The 10122-nt window shown below is 51.9% G+C and overlaps 2 protein-coding genes and 1 long non-coding RNA gene across 5 annotated transcripts in view; 2 read left to right on the top strand and 1 right to left on the bottom strand.

The window, feature by feature from the left end:
* Positions 1–2215, top strand: part of SH3BP5L (SH3 binding domain protein 5 like) — a 7434-nt gene extending 5219 nt beyond the window's left edge. The window contains exons 5-7 of the mRNA XM_015850583.1: positions 169–330; positions 1021–1194; positions 1825–2215. Coding sequence (XP_015706069.1) covers positions 169–330; positions 1021–1194; positions 1825–2196 — 708 coding nt within the window. The 3' untranslated portion in view covers positions 2197–2215. The remainder of the gene's footprint in view (positions 1–168; positions 331–1020; positions 1195–1824) is intronic.
* Positions 2216–2523: 308 nt separating this feature from the next.
* On the top strand, positions 2524–4082 carry LOC107307146. The gene is made up of 2 exons (XR_001552345.1): positions 2524–2987; positions 3336–4082. It is a non-coding gene; the product is annotated as an uncharacterized LOC107307146 (long non-coding RNA).
* A 594-nt stretch (positions 4083–4676) lies between these two features.
* LOC107307147 (zinc finger protein 420-like) lies at positions 4677–9826 on the bottom strand. 3 transcript variants are annotated; one of them, XM_015850596.2, is made up of 4 exons: positions 9708–9826; positions 9193–9267; positions 6097–8616; positions 4677–5569 (listed from the first exon to the last, which is right to left on the bottom strand). In XM_015850596.2, the coding sequence occupies exons 1-3, from the start codon at positions 9739–9741 to the stop codon at positions 6149–6151; spliced, it is 2577 nt and encodes an 858-aa protein (XP_015706082.1). In that variant the 5' UTR covers positions 9742–9826; the 3' UTR covers positions 4677–5569; positions 6097–6148. The 3 variants fall into 3 exon arrangements, with proteins under 3 accessions (XP_015706082.1, XP_015706086.1, XP_015706085.1); XM_015850600.2 differs by having other exon boundaries at positions 6097–8595; XM_015850599.1 differs by lacking the exon at positions 4677–5569 and having other exon boundaries at positions 5861–8616.
* Positions 9827–10122: the final 296 nt, after the last annotated feature.

Here is a 10122-nt window from a genome sequence, read left to right as displayed (position 1 = left end):
GACCCCATTGGACTGGGAACCATCCTATGGGGCTGGAGACAACCCATTGGGTTGGAAGATGACCCAATGGGATGGGGAACGTTCTAATGGGTTGGGGACAATCCTATGGGGCTGGGGATGATTCTATGGGGCTGGGGATGACGCTATGGGTCTGGGGCTGCCCCACAGGCCCAGCAGGAGACCCAGAGGGCCGCCCTGAGGTACGAGCGTGCGGTCAGCATGCACAACGCCGCCAGGGAGATGGTGTTTGTGGCCGAACAAGGTGTCATGGCCGACCGCAACCGCCTGGACCCAACGTGGCAGGAGATGCTCAACCACGCCACCGCCAAGGTGGGGGGCTGGAAGGGGGGGGATGTGTGGGGCTGGGAGGGGGAAAAGGGGGGCGGGGTGGGAGGTGGTGGCCATGGGGATGGGGTGGGGGATGTGGGGTGGCCATAGGGTTGGGTTGGTGGCCATGGGGACAAGATGGCGGCCATGGGGACAAGATGGCGGCCATCACAACAAGATGGCAGCCATGGGTTTGGGTTGGTGGCTATGATGCCAAGATGGCTGCCCTGAGTCTAAGATGGCGGCCATCAAAGCAAGATGGCGGCCATGGGATTTAATGGCGGCCATGATGCCAAGATGGCTGCCATGATGCCAAGATGGCGGCCATGATGCCAAGATGGCTGCCCCAAGTCCAAGATGGCGGCCATGAAAACAAGATGGCAGCCATGGGGACAAGATGGCGGCCATGATGCCAAGATGGTGGCCATGAAAACAAGATGGCGGCCATGGGGATTGAATGGCGGCCATGATGCCAAGATGGCGTCCCTGAGTCCAAGATGGTGGCCATCAAAACAAGATGGCAGCCACGAGTCCAAGATGGCGGCCATGGGGATTGAATGGCGGCCATGGGGATTGAATGGCAGCCATGACGCCAAGATGGCGTCCATGAGTCCAAGATGGCGGCCATGGGGACTTAATGGCGGCCATGATGCCAAGATGGCGTCCCCAAGATGGCGGCCGTGCGTCCAGCAGGTGAACGAGGCGGAGGAGGAGCGCGTGCGCAGCGAGGGGGAGCACCAGCGCGTGAGCAGGAGGTGCCTGCAGGCCGAGGGCCGCGTGCAGGCCTTGCACAAGGGGCTCAAAAGGGCCATCGTCAAGAGCAAGCCCTACTTCGAGCTCAAGGCCCAGTTCAGCGTGGTGCTCGAGGTGGGGAGGGGGCGTTAATGGGGGTCTATGGGGGGTCTTTGGGGGTCTATAGGGGTCCTTGGGAGTGAAATAGGGGGTCTCTAGGGGGATAGGATGAGTCTTTAGGTGGTATTTGGGGGGGATTTGGGGTCTTAAGGGGTCTTTGGGGTCTTTTGAGGGGGATTTGGGGTCTTTGGGGTGGGATTGGGAGTCTTAACACCCCATAGGATGGAACCAACCCAACATTTGCCAACCCAACCCCATAGGACAGAACCAACCCAACCCAAACCCATAGGATAGAACCAACCCAACCCAGCCCCATAGGACAGAACCAACCCAACCCAACCCCATAGGACAGAACCAACCCAACCCAACCCCATAGGACAGAACCAACCCAACATTGACCAACCCAACCTCACCCCATAGGATGGACCCAACCCAACCCCATAGGACAGAACCAACCCAACCCAACATTGACCAACCCAACCCCACCCTATAGGCTGAGCCCACCCCAACCCAACCCTGACCAACCCCCCACCCCCAATTTAACCTCCCGAGCCCCCTCCCCTTTAACATTAACCACCCCAACCCAACCCTGACCAACCCCCCACCCCCAATTTAACCCCATAACCCCCCTTATAACCCCCCAAGGAGCACAAATCCAAGGTGACGGCGCTGGAGCAGCGCGTGGCCCAGGCCAAGACCCGCTACTCGGTCGCCCTTCGGAACCTGGAGCAGATCAGTGAACAGATCCACGCGCGGCGGCTCCAACGTCTCTTATCACGTCGGGCGTCGCCAATCGGCGCCGAGTCGGGTCCGAGTCGCGGTGCCGAGGGTCCGTCCGACACCGCGTCGGTTCTGAGCCTTCAAACCATCGCGTCGGACCTGCAGAAATTCGATTCGGTGGAACATTTGGTCGGACTTTCTGATGCCAGTAGTTTAAAAGGGGAGGAAATGGAAGAGAACACGGCACGGAGAGGAGAACCGGGTCGGTTCCGGCATCACCGCAGCGTCAGCCTTTAAAGATCAGATCTTCATCTTCCTCTTCCAATGGTGCTGGCTCTTCAAATGGTCAAAATTGGGTAAAAAGACCCCAAAATATGGGCAAGGTGACCCCAATTGGTCGATTTTCTGATGATGTGTTGAGGCACCAAAATGGCCCTCAGTTTGGCGTCTCCTGCTCCAAAAATGATGTAAAAAGAACCCAAAATCGGGTCCATTTTGAGAGGGTGTGTGTGGGCACCCAAATTGGCGTCTGTTGGGGTTCCTCTGGCCTCCTTCCATGGCCAAAATGGGGGTAAAAAGACCCAAAATTGGGCAAGAAGACCCAAAAATCAGGTCATTTTTTGAAGGTTGTTGGCACCAAAATAGCATTCCGTTGGGTCTCCATGTCCAAAAATGAGGTAAAAAGACCCAAAATGAGGCTGTTTGAAGGACCTTTCTGATGCCAGCAGCCTAAAAGGGGAGGAAATGGAAGAGAACACGGCACGGAGAGGAGAACCGGGTCGGTTCCGGCATCACCGCAGCGTCAGCCTTTAAAGATCAGATCTTCATCTTCATCTTCATCTTCCTCCTTTCAATGGGATGAGGTTGCATTGGAATGACGTTGGTTGGCCATGGTTGGGTTGGGGTTGGCCAACGCTCTACTGGCGGTGCTGGCTCTTCAAGTGGTCAAAATTGGGTAAAAAGACCCAAAATTGGGCAAGGTGACCCCAAATTGGGTCATTTTGAGGTGTGTTGGGCACCAAAATGGCCTCAGTTGGGTCTCCATGTCAAAAATGATGTAAAAAGACCCAAAATCGGGTCATTTTGAGGTGTGTTGGGCACCAAAATGGCTTCCATTGGGTCTCCACTCTTCTCCATGTCAAAAATGAGGCAAAAAGACTCAAAATTGGGCACTTCGGAGGGGTGTTGGGCACCAAAATGGCGTCAGTTGGGTCTCCATGTCCAAAATGAGGCAAAAAGACCCAAAATTGGGCACTTCTGAGGGGTGTCAGGCACCAAAATGGCGCTAGTGGGATCTCCATGTCCAAAATGAGGTAAAAAGACCCAAAATGAGGATCAGATCTTCCTCTTCCAACGGTGCTGGCTCTTCAAGTGGTCAAAATTGGGTAAAAAGACCCAAAATTGGGCAAGAAGACCCAAAATTGGGTCATTTTGAGGTGTGTTGGGCACCAAAATGGCGTCCGTTGGGTGTCCTGGCCTCTTCCATGGCCAAAATGGGGTTAAAAGACCAAAAATTAGGCAAGAAGACCCCAAAATTGGGCACTTTGGGGGTGTGTTGGGCACTAAAGTAATATCGGTTGGGTCTCCATGTTCAAAATGAGGCAAAAAGACCCAAAATCGGGTCATTCTGAGGTGCGTTGGGCACCATAATGGCATCAGTTGGGTGTCCTGGCCTCTTCCATGGCCAAAATGGGGTAAAAAGACCCAAAATTGGGTCATTTCGAGGCGGGTTTTGCCCCTAAACTGCACTGGTTGGATCTCCTAACACTACTTGGGTCTCCCATTTTCTGGTTGGCCAAAATGGGTCAAAAAAACCCCAAATTGGGTCATTTCAAGTCATGGTTCCCCCCCTTAACACCAACAATTGGGTCTCCTATCTTCTCCATGGCCAAAATGGGTCAAAATACCCCAAAATCGGGTCATTTTAAGGTTGGGGGCGGCCATGAAAACCAATGGGTTTGAGCAGCCCCATTCAGCTCCACTTATGGGGTGGGGGGGGGGTCTCAATTCTGTGCCCCCCAACCCCATTAAATCCCCCCTAAATTAAGTGGATTTTGGGGCATTTTGGGTCAATTTCGAGGTATTTTCTGCCCCAAAATTGAATTGTGAGGAGAAATAAAAAGCTTTGAGTTCAATTCCTGCTTTCCCCCCTTTGACCCAAATTTGCCCTTTTTTAACCCAAATCTGAGACTGAAAAGTGTTGCTTTTGTTCATCATCGGATCACCCCCCAAACGACCCCAAAACCTCCCTTTTTCACCCCAAAACGACCCCAATACCCCATTTTTCACCCCAAAGCGACCCCAAAATCCCCATTTTCCACCCCAAAAATCCCATTTTCTACCCCAAAATGGCCCCAAACCCCCATTTTTCACCCCAAAACCCCTATTTTCCCCCCCAAACGACCCCAAAATCCCCCCTTTTCCCCCCAAAAAAGAGCCTCTTCCCTCCATTCTCCATTTATTCCAGCATCAAAACACAGCGACAAAAAAACAACCAACAGCCAGACCCCAAAATCACCTTTTTTCCCCCCAAAAACTGACCCCTTTTTCCATTCATTTTAAACCCATTTTCGCCTTTTTTCACCCCAAATTTCCCCCACCCCCCTGACCTTTTTTTCCCCCCTTTTCATTATTAACCATTTTTATTCACTTTCAAAGACCCCAAATCGCCTCTTTTTTACACCAAAATGAAGGGGTCAACTCCCCCACCCCCCCACCCCCCCGTTTCCCATTGATCCCAATGGGGTGAAAAAACAAACCCCACATTGACCCATTTTCCCCCTTTTTTACCCCAAAATCGGCACCGTTGGAAGGAAAAAAAAAAAAACAACCCCAAAAATGGGGGAAATTGGGCAAAAAAAAACCCTAAATGAAAATGATGGTTTTTGGGAGGTGAAGATAATGGGGTCAGGGGGGTCCTATGGGGTCAGAGGGTCTTAATGGGGTCGGGGGGATCCTAACTGGATCCTAATGGGGTCGGGGGTTCCCAATGGGGTTGGGGGGATTCTATGGGGTCAAAGGGATCCTAATGGGGTCACAGGGTCCTAATGGGGGCAGAGGGATCCCAATGGGGTCGGGAGGGATCATAATGGGATGGTTGACCCCGTAGAGACCCCACAGAGACCCTAAGACAGGAACAGATGGATCCCAATGGCTGGATGACCCTATAGAGACATAGAAATGGGAACCAATGGATCCCAATGGATGGATGACCCTATAGAGACCCTACAATGGGATCTAATGGATCCCAATGGCTGGATGACCCTATAGAGACATAGAAATGGGAACCAATGGATCCCAATGGATGGATGAACCCATAGAGACCCCATAGAGACCCCATAAAGACCCTACAACAAGAACTGATGGATCCCAATGACTGGATGACCCTATAGAGACCCTACAATGGAATCTAATGGATCCCAATGGCTGGATGACCCTATAGAGACCCTACAATGGAATCTAATGGATCCCAATGGCTGGATGACCCCATAGAGACCCCATAGAGACCCTACAACACGAACTGATGGATCCCAATGACTGGATGACCCTATAGAGACCCTACAATGGGATCTAATGGATCCCAATGACTGGATGACCCTATAGAGACCCTACAATGGGATCTAATGGATCCCAATGGCTGCATGACCCTATAGAGACCCTACAATGGGATCTAATGGATCCCAATGGCTGGATGACCCTATAGAGACCCTACAACAAGAACTGATGGATCCCAATGGCTGGATGACCCTATAGAGACCCTACAATGGGAACTGAAGAATCCCAATGGATGGATGACCCTATAGAGTGGATCCCAATGCGATGATGGCCCCATCAGAGGACCCTACAACACACACTGATGGATCCCAATGGCTTGGATTGGACGCCTATAGAGGGACCCTACAATGGAATCTAATGGATCCCAATGCTGGATGACTCCTATAGCAGAACGATGGATAACGGGAACCAATGGAGTCCCAATGGTGATTGGATGAACCCAAGAGACCCTACAACAAGAACTGATGGATCTCAATGACTGGTTGACCCCATAGAGACCCTACAATGGGAACTGAAGAATCCCAATGGATGGATGACCCTATAGAGTGGATCCCAATGGATGGATGGCCCCATAGAGACCCTACAACACAAACTGATGGATCCCAATGGCTGGATGACCCTATAGAGACCCTACAATGGAATCTAATGGATCCCAATGGCCGGATGACCCCATAGAGACATGGAAATAGGGTCCTCATTCCCCCCCTGTGCCGCGCTCACTCTGCACTTGTGGGGCACCAAGGGGGGCAGCCGTGGAGGGAAGCGATGTGAAGTTATGGGGCACGAAAGCTCGCGGTGGGAAGGAGAGAGCCCAGGGCAGCTCCAATGGGGCCAACGATGACGGGAATGGGGTTGTGGGTCCGGCGGGGCCGGTTGTAGGTTGTGGTGGTTGGGTTTGGGGTGTGTTGGGGGTCTTCTCCCCATTGCTGTGGGTCCGTCGGTGCCGGTTGAGGTGTGAGCTGCGGCTGAAGCACTTCCCGCAGGCCGGGCAGCAGTAGGGCTTCTCTCCGGTGTGAACGCGGCGATGGATGGTGAGCTCGGAGCGTTGGATGAAGCTCTTCCCACACTCGGGGCATTTATAGGGTTTTTCCCCTAAATGGATCCTACGGTGCTTTATAAGGTTGGACGAGACGCTGAAGCTCTTCCCGCACACCGTACAGCTGTAGGGTTTCTCCCCCGTGTGCATGCGATGGTGTTTGGTTAGATCCGATTTCTGGATGAAGCCCTTCCCGCAGTCCGAGCATTTATAGGGTTTCTCCCCCAAATGGGTCCGTTGGTGTTTGATGAGGTTGGATCTGACCCCGAAGCTCTTCCCGCACTCCGTGCACTTATAGGGTTTCTCCCCCGTGTGCATCCGACGGTGTTTGACCAGGGCTGAGTTCTGTCCAAAGGCCTTCCCGCATTCGGGGCACGTATAGGGTTTATGATCCCCTATATAGGGTTTGCCATGATCCCCTATACAGGCTTTATTATGGTCCCCTACACAGGCCTTATTATGATCCCCTATACAGGCCTTATTATGATCCCCTATATAGGGTTTGCCATGATCCCCTATACAGGCTTTATTATGGTCCCCCATACAGGCCTTATTATGATCCCCTATATAGGGTTTGCTATGATCCCCTATACAGGCTTTATTATGGTCCCCTATACAGGCCTTATTATGATCCCCTATATAGGGTTTGCCATGATCCCCTATACAAGCTTTATTATGGTCCCCTATACAGGCCTTATTATGATCCCCTATATAGGGTCTATCATGATCCCCTATACAGGCTTTATTATGATCCCCCATACAGGCCTTATTATGGTCCCCTATACAGGCTTTATTATCCCCTATATAGGACTTATTCTCCCCTATATGGGATTTATGATGCTCCCCTATTGATCCCGTTTGGGTTCCTTGATGCTTGACGTTGTCGGCCATATTCTTCCCGCATTGCTTGCACCTCCTCCCATCCGCTCTCCATTTCTTCCTCCCTTCCTCCTCCTCGTCCTGCCCGTGGGTCCGGCGGTGCCGGTCCAAATGGGATCCTTGCGAGAAGCTCTTCCCACAGTCCATACACTTATAGGGTTTTTCCCCCGCGTGGATCCGACGGTGCCGATCCAAATGGGAACTCCATGCAAAGCTCTTCCCACAATCCAGACACTCAAAGCTTTTATTGGTACCGGAACCACGTTGGTTCCGAACCAGATTCGCCTTCGACCCGAATCCATCCCCACAATCGGGGCATTTATAGGGTTTCTCCCCCCGTTGCCTTTTCGGGGTCGCCATGTTCTTCCCTAATCCTTTCCCACAACATTCTCGACATCGGGTCGATCCGGTTCCGTGAGTTCTGCGGTGCCGATCCAAATGGGAACTCCAGCTGAAGCTCTTCCCACATTCAGGACACATATAGGGTTTCTCCCCCGTATGGATCCTACGGTGCCGTTCTAAATGGGAATTCCAATTGAACCCTTTACCGCAGTCGTGGCACTTATAGGGTTTCTCCTCTTGGTGCTGTTGTTTTTGGTGTCGGATCAAACCAGAACCGCCTTGAAACGTCTTCCCACACACCCCACATTGACACGGTTGGGTCGGTGCCGTCCCGGTACCGGTACCGTGAACCCGTTGGTGTTGGATAAAGGCCGACCCTACAACAAAGGCCTTCCCACATTCGGGGCATTTATAGGGTTTTTCAGCCCCGTGTCTCCTTTGGTGCGTGATAAGGGTCGAACTCAACCTAAAACCCTTCCCGCATTCGGGGCATTTATGGGGTTTCTCAGCCCCACGGCGACGTTTGGGATACGTCACCCCATAAGTCAAAGCCTTCCCACAATCCTGGCACCTCCCGTGACCCAAATGGTTCCGTTGGGGGAATTTCTTGTAACCGCGACGTCCGGTTTTACCGGCCCGGCCCCGTTTGGACAAACGAGGAGGAGGAGGAGGAGGAGGTTGAGACCCTTCGGCCTCATTGGGTTCAATGGACGTCGATGATGAACTTTGGTCGGTACCTGGTTTGGGTTTGGGGTCCGGGTCGGGTTCTGGTTCTGGTTCTGATGGTGGGGGGGGTGCTGCTGGTGGTGGATCTTCATCTTCTTCCTCCTCCTCTTCTTCCTCTTCTTCTTCTTCCTCTTCCGGGTCGCTCTGTAGGGTTGGATCTGAGGGGGGAGCGGGAGGGTCTATGGGGGGGATGGGTTGGTTATATGGGATGGGTTGGTTATATGGGATGGGTTGGTTATATGGGATGGGTTGGTTATATGGGATGGGTTGGTTATATGGGATGGGTTGGGATGGGTTGGTTATATCAGGTTGGGTTGGTTTGTCAGGTTGAAATTCAACAAAGGCAAACTCCAAAAGCCCCCAAATCCCCCTTTTTCACCCCAAAATCAGACCAAATTAACCCATGGTACCAATGTGACTCACCCAAGGCCTCCCAAAAACCCCAAAAGCCCCAAAATGGCCCTTTTTCACCCCAAAATCCTCACTCTCCTCCCCGCAGCACTGGTTTGATTCAGTAACACCCCCAAAAAAGCCCCAAAATCGCCCTTTTTCACCCCAAAATCAGCACCCACCGACCCATAGCACCAAAGTGACTCAATGAAGACCCCTCTATAGACCCCAAAAGCCCCAAAATGGCCCTTTTTCACCCCAAAATCACCACTCAAGTCCCACTATCCCATGGCACCAAAGCGACTCAATGATGCCCCCCAACGAGCCCCAAAATCGTCCTTTTTCACCCCAAAATCCTCACTCACCTCCCACCATCCCGCGGCGTCGATGGGACTCAGCGAACGCGGTGATTCGGGGCCAACTGATGGCGATTTCCTCAGCTGCAAAAAGTACCAAAATCAGGAGATTTTAACCCAAAATCTGCCCCTCCTCTCCCCCCCAAAAAATGGCCATTTTCGATTGGTTTGAAGCAAAAATGGTGTTTTTTTGGGGGGGATTTGGGGTGAAAAAGAGTAAAAGAGTCTTGGCCTCCATTTTGCCTCAAAACCTCCCATTTTCGGGCTCCATTTTGGGTCCGAATCTCCCATTTTTGGGCCCAATTTTGGGCCAAAACCCCTCATTTTTGCCCTCCATTTTGGGTCAAACCCCCCCCATATTTGAGCCCAATTTTGACCCAAAACCCTTCAATTTCAGCTTATTTCCCCCCTCCCCCCACCCCAAAGTTGCCATTTTTTACACTTTCACCTTTTCTGCCCCTTTTTTGGGTTAAAAATCAGCCATTTTGGGTCAGAACCGCCCCCCCCCCCCAAAGCCCCCTCACCCAATGAGATGACGTTCTCGTAGCTCTCCTGCATTGCGGCCTCTAATGGGGGGGGCTGCAAGGGAAAGGGGGGGGGCAATTAATTAGTGATATTAATTAATGAGGGGGGGTCCTCAATTAATTAGGGTTATTAATTAACGGGGGGGGGAGGGTGTTAATAATGGGGGGGTCTCCAATTAATTGCAGTTATTAATTAATAGAGGGGGGGGTCCTAATGATGGGGGTGTCCCCAATTAATTGCGGTTATTAATTAATGGGGTGGTCCCCAATTAATTGGGGTTATTAATTAATTGGGGGGAACCCAATTAATTGGGGTTATTAATTAATTGGGGGGAACCCAACTAATTGGGGTTATTAATTAATGGGGGGGTCCTCAATTAATTGGGGTTATTAATTAATGGGGGGGGGTCTTAAT

This window comes from Coturnix japonica, unplaced genomic scaffold, assembly GCF_001577835.2.
Source record: "Coturnix japonica isolate 7356 unplaced genomic scaffold, Coturnix japonica 2.1 chrUnrandom492, whole genome shotgun sequence".
Classification (NCBI taxonomy): domain Eukaryota; kingdom Metazoa; phylum Chordata; class Aves; order Galliformes; family Phasianidae; genus Coturnix; species Coturnix japonica.
This window is presented reverse-complemented; position numbering and strand designations above follow the sequence as displayed.